Genomic DNA, 18,762 nt, shown 5'->3' on the forward strand with positions numbered 1-18,762 from the left:
GTGACATGAATTTAGCAATATGATTCTTTGATCTCTCGGTACCTGAGTTCCAAATATTAGGTTGCATCATATTAAAGTGTTATTTTTCTAAGTCAAAAATGGCCAAATACCAGCAATGTCATATAATTCAACCTAATATAAAGGGAAATTTGAAAATAATTAAAGGTACTTAGGTAAATATAAATAGCCACTGTAAAGACGAGTAGGAGATAAATAAAAGGTAAATTAAATTTGATTTTACTTTTTCATAATTAACTAAAAAAACACCTATGTTGATTTAGTTAAGATGATTGTCCTTTAAATGAAGTACCTTTTGACTTAAGTCACCAATACTATTTCCTTAAAATGTCAGCCATCTATTTTACTAAGGAATAGAGGATTTGTAGCTTTTATCATGCTGATCTTTTTTTAAAACTGACAATATTTAAATGGGTAATTTAAAGATTTTTCACCATTGGAAGATTTTCCAGAATTTACAATGTAGTTTATTAAAGTAAATTCTGAAAAAAATCAGGTTCAGTGACTTCTGAATCTCTTAAAACTATAAAAGGCAGTTGTAAATTCTTTTTTAAAAAAACATTTTATTATGATTGAGATACAAAAAGTTGTACATACTTAACATACACAATCTGATGAGTTTAGAGATACATACATCCATGAATCCATCACCACGATCAAGCCATAAACACCTCTATCCCATCCAAAGCTTACTTCCCACCCTGTATATGAATATATGTGTGTATGTACATATGTATTACATATTTTTTAGTGATAAGGACACTTAACATAAGAGTGATTCTCTTAGTAAATATTAGTATTATTAACATAAGATCTATTCTCTTAGCAAATCATTACTAACTGTAGGCATTATGCTATACTTAGATCTCTAGGACATATTCATCTTGCATAACTGAAACTTGGTGCCAGTTGACCAATAAGTTCTTATTTCCCCTTTTCCCCCACCCCTGATAATTATCATTCCATTCTCTCTCTGCTTTTGTGAGTTTGACAATTTTATTTTTTAAATATTTATTTCTTTTTGAGAAAGAGAGAGAGAGAGAGAGAGAGAGAGAGAGAGAGAGAGAGAGAGAGAATGAGAAAGAGCACAAGCAGAGGAAGAGCAGAGAGAGAGGGAGAGAGAGAATCCCAAGCAGGTTCCACTCTGTCAGCGCAGAGCTGGCTGGGGGGCTCAGTCTCACAAACCATGAGATCATGACCTGAGCTGAAGTTGACAGTCGGAAGCTTAGACGACTGAGCCACCCAGGCACCCCCATGTTTGACAAATTTAGATTCTTATATAAGTAGAATGGTGTAGTGCTTGTTCTTTGATGGGATTTTTTATTTTATAGAAATAATTGTTCAGAGAACAGGTAAGAGAAAATGGGAAGGAATTGAACGAACATACCAACTAAGTCACTTGAGTGTTCTTTCAATCTCTTCCCATTTCCTCTTACCTGTCCTCTGAACAATTATTTGTTTAAAATTGGAAACTTCTTAAAATTTATCCAATATGTTGTCACTAGACCTTATTTTCAATGGAGGCAACCTGAGTTACCTTTTATAACTGAACTTTGGGGGAGTTATTATTAAGTGCTTCCCAGAAAACTTTCTCATCATGCTTTACATCATGACTTACTATCTTAGGCACACTTGAGAGCTTTGTTTTTCGCTTAGCAAATATTCCATATTGACTATTGTAACGAAATAGGTACTTTGTTTCCTAAGAATAGAGAAAAAAACAGAAAGGAAAATTTATATTTTCATTTGTTGCAAAGAGTATATTTTTCTTGAATAAGTGGAAAGTCACAAAAACAGAATACTGCTGAGAATTAGCTTTGTAACGGGTCAAAGAATTGAACTAAAAAGATGAATTGAGAAAACAAGATGTACCTTTTGTGATCTCTAGTGAATTCAGCTGCTTCCAGGTCATTTTTGAGCCTGTACCTATTAAATGAAAATCTCCACTTGCAGCAATAAACTAATGCCATCTTTGTTCAATGGGATTTGATAATCATAAAGGTCAGAGAAAGGGAGCTCGACTCCGTTTATTATCTTTAGTATACTTCGAATGAAATAACAGCTTCGATGGAAATTTTACCTTGACAGTGAAGCGTTTTCTCTTTGGTGGATTCCAAACCGTGCCAGTTGAATGAATGAATGCACGCAAAGGGGTTAGAGATGTCACCAACACATATGCTTTAAGAATCACAGATAGTTCTTCGGCTCTAAAGATTGTTTCACGTGGAGCAAGGGCTGTTGTTTGATTCCTAAAAAATAAAACAGCATAGCTAATGCTCCATAACTTAGGGTATGTAATTTGTAAATTACCTTCAAGCTTTGTATGCTGATCTGTCCTTTGTTGGACCTCAGCCTTCCCTGTGTGGATTTCCTTCAACAATTCCATTGCTTATTAGCATCACCACCAAGGGATATACAGAGAAAGAGAGATCAAATTGATAAGAGTTCTCCACTCTTGTAGATTTAATTAAAATATTTTTTAAAAGAAAGGTAGGAAAATACCTAACATAAGGTTTAAAGATTTAAACAATGTAAATTGGTCATGTATGTACAAAAGTGATACAAATTACAGTTTAGGGAACAATGAAACCTGACATTTTCCAGCCCTGCCCTGGATTGTCTTTGCTCTGTCTTCTCAACAAGAAAAGATATCATATTTCTCAATAGTAGACAGGTCACCAAAATATGCCAACAGACATTGCCCACTAGTTTGATTCCACCCAATAACCATTATCACAGATAATTTGGATTAATTTAAAGGATAAAGCATGAAGTAAACACTTCAGTCTACAAAGGAAAATTAACACTAATATTTTGTGATGAAACAAATATACTTTCATCATAAAAGATACCAAAATGTTTAACTATTTGCTTTTTGCTCAATGTTTCTGTTTCATATATCTAAGTTTGATCAATGAAAAGACTATGCTATTTCAACCTCTGAAGTCTAGGTAAACAGGAGATGCATATAATTCTTCAATAAATACTGTTAACTGTGAAAATACTACCTAATAACTATAAAGTTAGATGAGGTAACTATGTTATCTCTTGTATAAGATCATGAAAATCTCTTAATTTTTCACTATAATTTATCTACATTGCAAAATCATTTTCCTGGAGGAAATTTAAATAACTTGGTACCCTACAGTTGCTTTCTTAGATCCTAGGGGCCGTTAAAAAAATATTAACTCAAAAAAATCATTCAGCCATACTCAGACCAGGGCAATGTCATTTGAGTATAAAACGGAAGTTAAAATGTTATAGTTTCACATTGTCAAGGTTTCAAATTCAATTTCCATTAATGTAAATTCCTAGATAAGAGTCCTATTTACCCAAATGTTTATTCTTTGGCAGGAGAGATCTGAATTCGTCTAGAAGAAAATCAATGATGGCGTTCTTTATTAAGAAGAGATAGCTGCAATTTTATGTAGTAGAACCTAATAATTCAAACGTTAATACCCGCTAGGTATCTTCTGGAGTTTTCTCTTGTTAGCTGTCTCCAAAACTGCATGCCGGATATAACAATTCAAAATGAGTAGCTTGGGGGGGGCACCTGGGTGGCTCAGTTGGTTAAGCCGACTTTGGCTCAGGTCATGATCTTGCAGTTTGTGATTTGAGCCCTGTGTCTGACTCAGTGCTGACAGCTCAGAGCCTGAAGCCTGCTTCGGATTCTGTGTCTCCCTCTCCTGCTTGTGCGCTCTCTCTCTCTCTCTCTCTCTCTCTCTCTCTCTCTTTCTCTCTTTCTCTCTCTCCCCCTCCCCCTCTCAAAAATAAAGACTAAAAACAAAAACAAAACAAAATGATTAGCTTACAACTGTCCACGTTGCCAGTCCCACGGTTTCCACATGTGTGGCTTCACTGTTTTTAAAGGGTCACTCGAAGTGCTCAGTTTTAACTTTAGGTTCTGATCCAGACACACAGAGGGGCTCACCACAAGTCGCAATTCTGAAAAAATTCAAAAGAGCAAAAAACAGTCATTCTACTGTTTCTCTTTGGAATTGCTTCCAAAATAGTGTTTGCAGTGTTCAAATACAGGGTCCATGGGAAATATGCAACCAGTATTTTCTCCATTCTTCATCAAAGTTAGATCCATTAAATCATGCATGTTTAGAGAGGCCTTTGTTTTGTAGTGTATTCTCTTATAACAGAAAAGGAAAACAATTGTAATAATTGATTTCACATTTTCTTGCTCAGAAGGGAGGTAGATATGCTGTCTCCAACGACCTGCACTGAGCAGATCTATCCTGCGTACTCCTTGGACGTGCACTCTTAAGACGGAGAAGATGGCTGCAGGAGCCGACTTTTGTTTGTGAGGAGAATATTACGTGACTGACTGGAGTAGATTTCCCGACAAGTCCTTCATGTGCTAGATCTGCCATGCTTCGTGAACTTGGCAAACTCAACAACAGTGCTTAATTCTTTTGCAAAATATTAAATAGTTTTTTGAAGTATATAAAAGTGAAGACCAACAACAATGACTTACTTCAGAACACTCCTTGATATTTAAAAAAATAAATGTATTGAATATACATGGTTAAAAAATCAAATTGTATAGAAAGCTATCCAAATTGAACAACAAAACAAAAAAACCAGAAGCACCCAGCAATCCGCCCCTAACGAGAGCCTCTCTCTGCCAAAGCCAGTGCTTTGCATATCCACCTTTGAAGTCTAAATAAGCAGCCGGTGGTAAGATGCATATGGCTCTTCAATATGTCAATTGATAAAAATATCAGTATGTCTACATTACTTATACTTGTAATATTTCTGCTTTTTAAATTATAGAGGAAAGATGATAGTAGGCCCCCTTATCTGTAGTTTCACGTTCCTCAGTTTTAGTTACCTGCAGTCAACTAAAGTCAAGAAGCAAATGAACCTCCTTTCGATGTACCATCAGAAGGTCTAATAGCCTCATATGGCCTAATAGGTCATAGCCTAATGCTATGTCACGGTACCTATGTCACCTCATGTCATCATATTGGCATTTTATCATCTCACATCATCACAAAAAGGATGAATGCAATATAATAAAATATTTTGAGAGAGATCATATTCACATAACTTTTATTACAGTCCAGTTACAATTATTCTATTTTATTATCAGTTATTATTGTTAATCTCTTACTGTGCTTGACTTATAAAATAAATTTTATCTTAGGTGTGATTGTATAAGAAAAACATAGTATGTACAGGATTTGGTAATGTCTGTGATTTCAGGCATCCACAGGGCATCCTGGAATGTATCCCCCAGATACAAGGGAGGGATTACTGTATAATCTAGGTCTATATCTGGTATATATACCTACCAATTCATCCTGGAATCCTTTCCATATCAGCATATATATATGTATATATATATATATATATATATACACATATATATAATTACATTAGATTTCTTATTGGCTTAGGGTGTGCTGTGTTAAATGAATGCACATTTAACTTAATAATTTTCTTATTATTGTGTATTCAGGTTAGTTTTGTAATGTTTGTCTTCTGTTATTTCAAAAGCACTGCAATGAATGCTCTTATCCATCTATTTGGGTATACTTTTACAAGTTTATCTTGGGGTAAATTTTAATCTGTATGTGTAATAGCCAGATCAACAAATAAACGCATTGTAAATTTGATAGCTATTACTGAATTGCCTTTCAAAAAGGTTGTCCCCACTTCCATTCTCTCCAACAGCATACAAGAGTTGTTGTTTCCTTGCTGCCAGGTCAGAGTGATTTATTTTTAAATTATACAATTTATCTAACTCTCAAAATGGAACAAAGCCTTTAAATTATTTTTCCCCCTTGTGCATATTTCATCAATACTAACATAGTCTAATTTAAAACACTTCACACTCTTAAGTAAAAGTCAGCAGAAGTCAAGCTGTTCAATGTATTCCCATATCTCATTATTTAACACAGTGTGATCTTTCTCAAAAAATGATAGCCTACTTGGAAGACTTCCTTATTAGTGAAGTTCTAATACATCATAATAAAAAAATACTCAAATTGCTTGTTTCTGGAGGAGACAAATGAAGAGTCATTAAGGTAATTTCTTTTCTTGGGAATCACAACTTAAAAAGAGTTGAACTGTTTATATAATCCTTTAAATTTGCAGTAAGGAAATATGCTTTCTTTTATTCACTAAGTAGACATGTTTTAGAATTTATTACTAGGACAGATTTTGTCTCCCCAGAAGAGCTATTTTGTGGCCTTCTTTTGTATAATATGAGAACAATGTAATTTACTCTGATTTCCTTTTTAGCCTTACTGCCAGGAAGCCCAGCATTGATTTGAGGCCCAAGCAGAGCTGACTTTGAAGAAGCTACCCCTATTAAGTATTTTACTAAGGAAGTAGCTCACTGATTTTCAGGAAGTAGTAGTCAGCAAATATGTCAAAAAATAAACAGTCTTATGTCACCTACTTTTGGCTTAGTTCAGTGGAAGAGCCTATGGGATGGAGCTAAAGGAATCCAATATAGGAATTGTCAAGAATATGTCAGATTTCCACATCAGCCCCTGAAACTGTGGTTGAACAATGGAATTTAAAATCAATTAAAGTAATTTTTACCCTTTGTGAAATAAATATAACTTTCCATTATCTTATTCTGGGTTTGGAGGCTACTCTTTTTTTTTTTTAATGTTTTATTTACTTTTGATACAGAGAGAGTCAGAGCATGAGAGGGGGAGGGGCAGAGAGAGAAGGAGACACAGAACTGGAAGCACGCTCCAGGCTCTGAGCTAGCTGTCAGCACAGAGCCTGACGCGGGGCTCGAACCCACAAATGTGAGATCTGAACTGAGCCGAAGTCGAAGGCTTAACCGACTGAGCCACTCAGGCACCCCATGGAGGCTACTCTTAATGATTCTAACCCCCTTCCCTCAAAAAAAAAAATTATAAGAACTCTAATTACATGTTCTCTGACATCGAAAATCATTCCCATCTCCTTTGATTATAGTCAAAAAGTAAAAATAAGCTCCATTATTACCTATAAAAGCTGCAACTACATTTTATGGAACCAAATAAATAACTGTGGAAACCTTCTATAAACAATGCCAAAACTAGCTTCTGTTTTGGGGAACAAATTGGGAGATGAGTCTCTATGATAGAGTCTTTCAATAGTCTTGAAATTCATTAACACATACTTATTATTTTCAGAAAATAATGAAATATGGAGGGCGTAGCATATGTCTTTAGAGCTTTCCTACCCCACATTATGAGGATTAAATGAAGAAACAGATATAGATATAAAATGCCATACATTTTTATTGACTACTCAGCTTAATTTAAGGAGCTCTGAAGCCTATAACTTTACCCCTTACCCAGAGTAAAAATGAACTTTTTTTTTGAAGATTGCTTTTCTCATGACCTCTAATATCTGGTGGTCCAGGTACTGAATATCCGATGGGTATGGTACAGTTTTAAGAAAAGAAAGATTAAACCAGAATCACAAGACCTGGGTTTTCATTTTGATTCTGACCAACCAATGCTTCATGGGCATGTTACAATGTCAAGGAGTCTTCTAGACTGCAGAATATGATTCCCATGAATCTCCTCATTGTCCCACATCACTGAACACAATGCTGATGCATAACAACTGCTCAGGGAATGTTTGTTCTGGCAATGAGCTAATCTGGAGGGTGGGAGGGTTAAGCCAATGTGTACTTAGAGAACAAAATAGGATCCCAATGTATTAAAAATATTTCAATTTTTTCCCTTCTCTATGGCATATATATATATATATATATATATATATATATATATATATATCACAGGCAAGACTAAAAACAGGAAAACTAGCAAAGATTAGCACCCAAATTTATACTGTATTTGATTTAATGTTTTGCCCAGAGCTAATAATTAACAGAAAAATAATAGTTGGAAAATGTAATTATATTTCATAAATGTTTGAGTATTGTCTTGCGTTTCATATTAGGAAGCTAAACTTAGCCAGTATTATCTTATTTTAAAACTGCCAATGAAGATAAAAGGTCTTAATTAAAAATTAACAATTAGTTTTGAGATTAGAAGTATATGTAAGTACCATTTGTTGGGTATTTAAGTGTTCTTCCTGCCCAAAGATATTTACAAGTCTTAGTCCTTAGTCTACAGGTATAAGGTATGCAAAAATACCTTCAAAACTTACATCCATAACAAATATAAAATAATACATGCAAAACTAATGTGATAGCCAGGAAATAACTTTGGATCAGCGCCCTGGGAGAAGACGAATGAATGGCAGACCCAAAGGGTAAGTGAAGAGACTATCAACCAAGAAACTATTACAGAACGGACTGTTAAACAAATGAGGGGAGGGTTAGAGAGAAAACAAAAGCTCCCAGGGCTGACAAAAGGAAAGCTCTTACCACCCCTAGCCCAGGAGGGCAGTGATTATAGAACCAAACAAAGAGCATAGGTGTTGGAGCGGACACTGAGCATGAGCGATGGCCACAGGTAGAAGAACACAGGCACTTCCCAGCCAGGGTCTGGCAGGAAAGCAGGTGGGGATAAATATCCCAAAGTTCTCTCCTCCTGACCTCTGATCTCCTGCCAGAAGTCAGGGGACAAGGGAGCCCTGTGGATTAGTCTGCAGTGGACAGTTTCCTGGGGAAGGGTCTAGAGTGAGGGGCAAATGAAGAATATCCAGCACAAGCCCTGTCTTTGGAAAATACAAATTTTGGCCCTCATTTTCATCTTACCAGCCACATGTTCTGGAGAAACTGTAATGCCCAAGACTTCAATATCATCCCAAAACCAGAAACCGCCAGGGAGACCGAGGTACGCATGTAAAAGCAAAGGGCATTTATTATTACGGCTTAGGCTCACTGGGCCTAAGTTCGGTCTCACAGCCTTCACCAACGCAGTGGATCCGTGCTGAGAGCCCCGAACAAGGGCTGAGTAGGGTTTTTATGGGGTTTGGGAAGGGGGAGTTACAGGAAACTGTGACATCCAATCATCATTGTATAACAGCATTGGCAGTAACTCTAATCATACACATTGTCCAGGGTGTTCGTTACTTTTGGCGGGACCCAATCGCAACATTTAGGGTATCTTTGAAATTAACCAATTACAGAGCAAGTTCAGGGTCTTGTTTGGTGACTATCAGGTTAACTTTAACATTAGGTAACAGGGTCCTATCTAAAGTTCCCATCTGCAGGTCTTACCCTTAGGAATTTGGGGAGAGGTAGCTGGCCTTTCCTGATTGGATACCGCAAAGTGGTCTCCTGCTCTAGGCAATGTGTAACTGCCTAATCGTTCCAGAGAGACTGACCCTTAGACCTTCTAGTTTAGAGGGGGACCTCTGTCATGGAGTCTGTTAGGTTCAGCCTTACAAAACAATGGTGTGTGTGAGAGAGAGAGAGAGTGTGTGTGTGTGTGTGTGAGTGTGTGTGTGTGCACGCACATACAGGAAGAGTAAGGCAGAAATAATACTAGCTTTGATCTCAGATAAGAGCATTTGTACATGGCAGCAGGGCATGTCTTAAGATGAATCATACCAAATGACCTTTTGTTAGTAAAAAATTGGTTGAACATTGGTCAATATCAGTAATTCATAGCATTTCTTTTTCACACTGTGATGCCTATTGGAGGAAAGCAAGAGAGTATATAAATATATGACCTGTGAGAGAAGGTTTCAGTGGGTAGAATGTCCATGAGCAGGAATGACAAATAAGTGCATTGCTTAGTTTTATGTGTCCACCTGCATGGGCCAAGGAATACCCACATAGCTTCTTAAACATTATGGGGGTGTGTGTGAGGGTGTGTTCAGAAGAGATCAGCATTTGGATTTGTGGAATGAGTAAAAGCAGATAGCTCTCCCAGATGTGGTTGGCCACCAACCAATCTACTGAGGGCCTGAACAGAACAAAAAGGCAGAGGAAAGCTGAATTTGCTTACTGCCTGATTGACTGAGCTGCGACATTAATCTTCTCCTGCCCTTAAAACACTTGGTTCTTGGGGGTCCTGGGTGGCTCAGGCAGTTAAGCCTCCAACTTCAGCTCAGGTCATGATCTCACGTTTGGAGTTTGATCCCCGTGTCAGGCCCTGTGCTGACAGCTCACAGCCTGGAGCCTGCTTCTGATTCTGCATCTCCCTCGCTCTCTTCCCCTCCCCACTCATGCTCTGCCTCACTCTGTCTCAAAAATAAATAAAATATTTAAAAAATTTTAAATAAAAAAGAAACACTTGGCTCTCAGGCCTTCAGACTCAGACTGGACTCTAACCATTGGCTCTCCACATCATCAGCCTTCCTGGGTCTCCATCTTGCAGATGGCTGATCATGGGACTTCTCAACTTCCAGAATCATGAGAACCAATACCTTACAATAAATCTCTTTACCTCACTCTTTCTCAATAAATACATAAATGACAGATAGATAGATAGATAGATAGATAGATAGATAAAGATAGATAGATGTTAGAGATCTTATTGTCTGTTTCCCTAGAAAATCCTGCCTAATACAAGGACTATCTTGAAATCATTCAATGACTATTGGTTTATGCTTTGAAAACAATAGGAGCAGGGGCACTTGGGTGGCTCAGTCAGTTAAGTGTCCAGCTTCGGCTCAGGTCATGATCTTGCAGTCCATGAGTTTGAGCCCCATGTCAGGCTCTGAGATAAGCCTGCTTCGGATTCTGTGTGTCTCTCTCTCTCTGCCCTTCCCCTGCTCACACTCTTTCTCTTTCCCTCTCTCTCTCTCAGAAATAAACATTAAAAAAAAAACACAATAGGAGCATAGCCATCTGCCAGTTCCTAAAAGAGAAACATCCTCATCTCTGAATCTGTTTCCTCTTTTGCATGATGATGAAAAAGACAGCAGCAAGCACAGTGGGTACTAAACAAATATTTACAACTAAGTGATTTCTAAGGTTTTTTACAATTTTAAATTTCTGTGAACCTAGGTGAAAAGTTATGTTATAATTTTAAATATATGCTATATATGACCTAAAGGAATAGAGAAGTAGCAAAAGTCCAAGGGCTAGGGCTGGAATGTGGCCCCTCTGTGAATTCAGGTAATATATTCCAGTCATCCTGAGTGCTCCACAAGGTCAACCGTGGCCATTTTTATGTGTGTGAGCCCCAGTAGACAACATAGGGGAGACTGTATCTGAATCTCCTTTGAGCTCCTACCTTATGGGAAAGAATTTGGGGAATATCACCACCCTTTCATCTCTTGAGCCCTGTACAAAATGAGAGGAAATACACCACTTGGCACCTTCAAGCTCACCAACCTGACGACTCATTGGCAGTTAGAGAGGAGGGACTCTTTTAAGTATTAGGTACTTCAGAGGGAATTCTCACTTTACTGGACAGTGAGCTCTATGAAGTCAGGAATTCCGGGTTTTTCTTTCCATTGCATATCTAGTGCCAAACACACTTAGGCTGGCACTGAACGTAGGAGCTCAGTATATCTCTGCTTAATAAGTGAATGCTGATGTCTTCTTACCAAATAGCTAGAGATATGTGCACTGACCCTAGGCAAAGGGGCTGAAATATAAAGAATGAGCAATCTGACTGCCGAGCAGTTTTACTAGGGTAACCTTTTGTTCATGACCTAGGATATTAGCATACCATGGACAAGAATTGGTTTTCTCTGTCTACTTCAGTGTGGTATCTGATAGAGTAGCATGATGTGTTACAACCCTATCAGGGACATTGCAACAATACTGAGAAGGTTCCAATGAGGAACTAGAAATGGACACCCTGAAAGGAACGTCAAAGGCCAAGGGGTCTAATATCAGCAAAGTCCCCTGGGAACCACAGCAAGCACTGAAAACCATGGAAGAGAAGGTCACAAGCAAGGACACCAGATAAGAGAGAGATTTGGGAACCAAGGCTGCATCTGTTTCCCCAAGGAAACTGAGCCTGGGCCTGGGAAGACATGGATGAAACCAATAAAAATGCATATTCTGATTTGTCCAGGATGTTGCAATATAGTTGCTGTCCAATCTCTTTTTTCAAAGACATTTTACAAATAATATTCCAAAGAAATTTCTTTTGAAAATCCCAATTATTATTTATTAATGGATTCCTATTCATAAGTATGACTATGAATAAATTCTTTAATTTTTCTGAGTTCAATGTCTTTATCTGGAAAAAGAATTATGACAGTAGTAATAAGAAGAAGAAACTACTTCATATAGACACTAACAGGATTAAATATAAAATGTTCTTTAGGGGCACCTGGGTGGCTGAGTTGGTTAAGCGGCCAACTTTGGCTCAGGTCATGATCTCACAGTTCGTGGGTTCGAGCCCCTCATCAGGCTCTGTGCTGGCAGCTCAGAGCTTGGAGCCTGCTTCTGAATCTGTCTCCCTCTCTCTGCCCTCCCCTCCTCACACTCTGTGTCTCTCTCTCTTAAAAATAAATAAATGTTAAAAAAAATTTTAAAGATGTTTTTTAAAGTGCTTTGCACACAACCTGGCATATATTAAATCCTCAAAAAATGTTATAGAGTTACTATTAGCAGTAGTTAAATATAATCCTTTTCTATAGCCTAGGAAATTTGTTTATACCTAGAAACTTTAAATAAAATGTTATTCCTTTTGAATTTATTCAACACTAAGAGTTCCTCATCACTAATATCAAAGACTAATAAATCTTCTTTTATATGATTATTAAGCATGTGACATTTGATATTAGTTGCTTAAGAACAAAGCAGGAAATGTGTGATATGGACAGATGTGCAGACCAAAATAAAACCCAGCATCTTTATTTGAAGTAGCTTGTGACGATGCACTGGTTTTAGTGACTTTCCTCAAGTTTGGCACTGCAATATCATCCTAGCAAAGCAGTTAATTTCCTGTTGTTTCACTTATTTAAAGGAGTTCTATATTGAGGCCAGGTTCCTGTGAATGGGTAAGCCTAGGACTGACCCAGTTTTGCAATATTTAAGTCTATTCCTCTCTATTTTGTTCAGGAAGAGAACTTTTCCACAAACAACCAACACAACCAGCTCTTAGTCAACAGAACGAGGTCTCGGTCAACAAATTTATGACACATAGAAGAAAATCCTTGGACTATCAGACCTGCACTTGAGTTTGAATGGCATGATTTGAGGATCTATGTGCTCCAAATACATCAATTTCTTAATACATTTTTATTTTCATTTGATGCAAGTGGTATTATTAATACATAATTCTAATGTTAAACTAAGCAACTCGAAATTCCTTTCTCAAGATTTGAAATTATTATATTGCCGTCTTTGTGGATTTGGCACCAAAAGTTTACTTTCTGTAGTTTCAGAATATTTTTCCTTTGTTACCATCTCAGGGTGCATCAGACCACAAATACAAATATCATACTACTTCAAAATAATACTTTTTTGGGAGAAAAATAACTTCCATTTTATGTTGTGAAAAATAAGATACACCTCATGTCCTGAAGGAAATGGAGACTCTATTTGACCAACAGAAATTACTAGGTCAATGACACAACAGTGTGTTTTAAAGAAGTAGCCAGTATATAAAGTTTCCACCAACTAATCAATCAATCAATCAATCAAATGCATATTGAGTACTCAGTAAATGCAAGCCATAAGTGTTCTCCTTTCTGTTCTTTTTCAGTGGAAGTGTCAAAGTCATGCAATTCTGCAAAAACAATTTTCCCCATGAACTGCTCTATGTTTTGACCATGACAACACAAGAACCTTGAATTCTGTTCACTTTCCTTGGTAATAAAAGCTATGTCAAGACGAGTACTTCAATTTTCTTGCCCCTGTGATTTCACTGCAATGACCAAACAGCATGAAAGATTGTTTTATTACTTTATGGCAGCTTAATTTTGCTTTGATATTTTTCTGCATGAATTTTCCAGGGAAAAAGAAAGGGAAAAAAATGCTTGACTAGTTCAGCAAGACCAAAGATGAATAATTCAGTATAAATTAATGAGCATCATTAATAACAATTTGAAGCACAATCTCCAACAAATATTAATACATAGAGTGCAACAAATATGATAATAGAGTAGCTGTCTAAACCCACCCATTGTGAAAATAAGTTAATCACTTTATTAATATTAAACATTTTTTTCTCAGGAACATTTTCTGGAGTAAGCCATGAAATATCATTGGTATAATTCACATCAGAATAATTAATGACTTACTAAAAATTTGTGATTCCAAATTCTTTTTAAGTGTATTAAAGTCAATCCTACTTTAAATATAAAACACAAACAATGGGGGTGATTGCCCCCATTTTAAATGAAACCATGCATTAATCTATTTCTTCTTTAATGGTAACTTCACAGACCAACTCAATCTTCAATTTACCCCATGTTTTTGGTATAAAAGGACATGCATGGTATTACTGTCAATTTTCTTCTCTACTTTATTCTTCATCAGTAAATGTATTATGTGTAAACTAAATACATATTTAGAATATCAACATTTTCATAATATCTAACTCCAAGATTGAGATGAAAATATAGAACATGTGGAGACTAGAGCTAGTTGCCAAATGAAATCTAATAAGGGCCAGAAATCCAAATGCCAGAAATAGGTCAAGAACATGGAAATATGTCAGAAAAGATTTTTGGTTAGGACACTGAGCAAATATATTTCTATGGAACCATTTTATTCTCAAGTTCTTTCCCTCTTCCAACTGACCAGTGATATGATTGGAGTCTGGAGGTCAAGCTTGGCTGAATGGCATCATAATACAAGAGTTCACTCCTAATATAGATGAGGACGCAAAGGGCAAGAGTCAGAAGCCAGGTGGAACCTGACAAGAATTTTTGAGATGGTGTCTCAGTTTTCAACCTTAGCTAGGTAAACCGATCATTAGCTGGTACATTTGACCTATTTTATACCTTGTAAATGACTAAAGAATTAACCAATTAACTGAGCCAAAAGGGGAGGGGTCTTCATATCTGATGTGCCAAATAATTGTTGGTCTTTCCAAATGTTAATTAGGTGATTAAAATTTTGAGTTTTTCTTTTCTTACTCTTCTCTAGATTTTAAACCCTGAAGTTAAGCTGTCTCCTCTCTGTGTAGAATTTTGGTCAGGACATTAAATTCAAACAACTGTTTTCTATAAGGACATTTTTCATATTTTCTTTTTACATGTCTGATCTTCTATATTGCCTATAAGCTTTTAGTATATATGTGTATGTGTGTGTATATATGTGAGTACATGGATATAAATTATATTAAATGTATGAATGAATTATTTTTCAGAGATTTAATATACTCTAACTCAGGCTTTAGAGTTTTAACATCAGCATTTTATCTCAATTAACCCCACTTGTCTGCATGTCCCTGAATAGCAATCCAGACTGAACAGCCAGTACTAAATGGCCACTTTGATGCCTTAAAATAGGTGGATGGTAGATAGCAAGCCATTTATATCTTGTTTTTTCTTACCAAATACATTGAATGCCTTAGAGAAAATGACTCTGTGGCAGAGATTACCTAAAAATAAAATCATTAAAAATTAAAAAAAAAGTTTGGATTGTTGAGTAGTGGAAAAAGTTCAAGCTAGCTTTACGTCAAAAGGGAAAAATATTGGGTAACAATGAAAAAATTATCAAAGTACAGGATTTTCCTCCTCCTTTCCCATCTATGAAAGAATGATACATGCTAATGTAGGAACCATGTCTTTGTTATGGCGTTTGGAATAATGGGAAGAAATAAATTTATATTTCAAGTTTATGTAAATAAGTTAGAGAGAGGAGAGTGGACATAGAAATCAATTAGAAAAGAGGCTATACAGGTGATGGGCAGGGGAGCTAGAGGGGATTGGCCAGGGAGAGGCGAGAGTTATAAAAGCAGATTTTGGCAGAAATTTCTTTTTGTGTTGAATAAGGCTAATCCCCCCCCCCCACCCTGCTGTCATTTTGTCCCCACCTCTCCATATCTCAAAAAAAAAATCTATTAAAAAAATCTAAACCATTCTTCAAGGCTTTTGGAGCCAACCCTTTGCTGTTGGAAGGGGTGTTTTGGTTTTTTGGGGTTTTTTTTTTTGGTTGCTTAATTCAACACAATGCTCAGCATTCTCTCAATGTGGCCATTTTGCCCAGGTCCCTGCCATTCATGATTCCATCCCCTGTGGCCGAGGTCAGGTCCCTTTGCCCAAGATGGCTGCTGGGGTGCTCTACCATGAAGGAAGGGATGCCACTGGCAGCCAAGCAAAATTAGATTTAGAGAAAAAGACATGAAATTTCTATTAGGGGAAAAGTTGAACTCAAGAATTGTTTATTCAAATTCATGCACCTATGATGAAAAATGACAAAAGTTTGCAGCTACAATTATCCATTAAATGATTTGCAATTCAGGTTTTCAGCAAAATGCTTCAAAACTACTCACCCGGTCTTCAACTTGCCACTATCCCTGATTTCTCAGAGAATTTTGCTCAGCGATTTCTTCAATCTGGCTTTAATTTACCAAGTCACTTAAAATATTAACAGTATCCATTACTCCTCAGAGATTGAGTTGACATGAGGGCACATGTTTCTGACTAGAAATTTTCAACATTGACATGAGACTCTAGGCTTTTTGGTTGCTTTTCAGTTTTGCTTTTCCCTGTGAGCCATATTCTATATAATGAAGGACTTTTCACCCACAAATGGCTTAAAATGTTGTTTCCATAGCTTATACACAGCAAAATATCCTATTAAAATGTGTCCTATAGATAAACTTAGTCTTAATTTAAAAACTCAGAGCACACCTGGTATATCGCTCATTTTGCTTGCAGCACAACACATGTGTACATTTACCAATAAATCACGTAGCTGGGAAAATTTTAAATATCACTTTGTGGGTGGTGTCTTTGCTTTTTATAGCCTGCTATGAATATAGTTTAAAGTTCTTTCCCTTAAGTGACACCAGTTCTTCTAAAATAGGTTGTTGACTGCCCTACTATCCAGGGCTGAGAGAGAAGGGATCTAGAAACAGAAACATTACAAAATACTGAACTGAAAGAGATAAATGAGTCCAAAGACCAGTTGACTTGACCATGAAATCATTCTTCTTTTCTTCTCAATTCTGTATTTAGATTCAAAGTAAACTTTTGCTTCTACAATAGTTGGAACACAAGGACATAAATAGTAATGGTTTTATACTTGAGGGAATAATACTACCTTTTTGCCATACCCTGTACAAGAGAGATATTTCAGGTCCAGCTGTGACGTTGTAAGAACTCAACAATGCTAAATGTCACCATCACAACCCCCAAAAATGGGGGAAAAAAGACTCTTCCCAGTGTTGGTGTTGCTCTTCCAACCCTAGGATCAATGGGAGATGTAAGACTGTATCTGCTTATTATTTACCAGTGTGGTAAAATTTTAGTGTGAAATCAATCCGTGTTCAACTGGGAGTTCACCATGTCTGGCCTTGACTGTAAGAGCTGTGGGTGAAGCCTAATAGTAAAGGAACCTATATACTAAGATAAAAGACATGGCTGGCAAGAAAAGTCCAAGGATAAGGGGACATGAAAGAGTAGGGCAGTTCCTAGAATACCGCTCCTATATTCCGTAGCCTGTCTTCCATTCCAGGTTTTGGTCAGAGCAAAACAGTACTAAAACAATTTTTTTATGACATGCAATAAAAAAAATATATAAAGAAGGATTTTAACTACTGAGTTTTTGCTACCAAGTCCACTTAGTTTTGACTCATTCAGGCTTCTGAGAATACCAAGGGACCTCCAGCTCATGGGGAAACAGTGAGTTTTCCTTTGAGACCTGGTATCAACAGTTTCAGCAGCAGCTATCGGAGAAGCAGGTACAGCATGAACCTCGGCATCCCTGACACCAGCTCAGCACCTTGGCACAGACAATGGCAGGCACAGCGGCAACAGCCTCTGCCATGTGGGTGATGCCGTGCCAGTGACGGAGCACCTTTGGTGGGCATGACCCATGGTGCACATCAGCAGCAGAGGAACACGGGACACCAGGGCAGACATGGAGTAAGTGGTGGAATGCTATCAAGGAATGAAAGATTGCATTCATGGGTACATAGGAGACACCTCTGGAGACAAAGAGGGTATACCAATGATTAGGAATGCTACTGAAATTTAATAGATAAAATTTAATGAAAGTCAAGTGATGGCATTTAAATTAATGATGTAATAAACACTGGATTTCTGTTCCATGTAGGATAAAGAAGATATTTATTTGGAAGACATTGGTAAGGTGTAAAGTCCATCATCTGTTTGAACAATTAGGTGTCCCATTCTCACTGGCCAGTGCACATATCACAACAGCTTTTACCATGCTGAATATCACTCTGTGTACACCACCAAATTCTCCCTCATCCCTCGTCACTTTTGAATGTCTCCCTCGACATTGATATAGGTAAAAAGCCCGTTGGTGATTATTTGAACCTAGGACTTGACTCTATTTTATATACAAACTATAAGCATTTTACCCAGTTTTAGTATACACTGAATTTTGTCAGGGTACAATTCCATGGGCAAACAGAGAAAACTATAGTTTGTCTTGTGACTTTCTCAAGCTGTTCACAATTTTGGAAAGGCACATCACCAATGGCATCTTAGTCTTTTTACAATACAACCGCAGCAACCTGAATTTGTCACATTCATGGTGATTCAAACTCTAAGTGGGAGCATTGGACAATTTCGGTATACCTTGTGGTGTCTTTATGCCTAAAATTTACATACTAGATTACAAAGTGTTATATTATAAAGTACTTTCCTTTTATTTGACCTTTATTTTAAACTAAAAGCATTATACTGGCTTGTTGAAATTGTCTGTATAGGTAAGTTATAAATTAACCAGAGGTCAACAAATATATTTGCTAA

General features: G+C 36.9%; 1 protein-coding gene across 1 annotated transcript in view; it reads right to left on the reverse strand.

Moving 5' to 3' along the window:
- The window catches only part of CPED1 (cadherin like and PC-esterase domain containing 1), a 275,534-nt gene that overhangs the window by 178,483 nt on the left and 78,289 nt on the right, over positions 1–18,762 (reverse strand). Inside the window, exons 5-6 of the mRNA XM_029918194.1 lie at positions 3,831–3,963; positions 2,099–2,267 (exon numbers count right to left, since the gene is read on the reverse strand). Coding sequence (XP_029774054.1) covers positions 2,099–2,267; positions 3,831–3,963 — 302 coding nt within the window. The remainder of the gene's footprint in view (positions 1–2,098; positions 2,268–3,830; positions 3,964–18,762) is intronic.

Source organism: Suricata suricatta, chromosome 2, assembly GCF_006229205.1.
Source record: "Suricata suricatta isolate VVHF042 chromosome 2, meerkat_22Aug2017_6uvM2_HiC, whole genome shotgun sequence".
Classification (NCBI taxonomy): Eukaryota; Metazoa; Chordata; class Mammalia; order Carnivora; family Herpestidae; genus Suricata; species Suricata suricatta.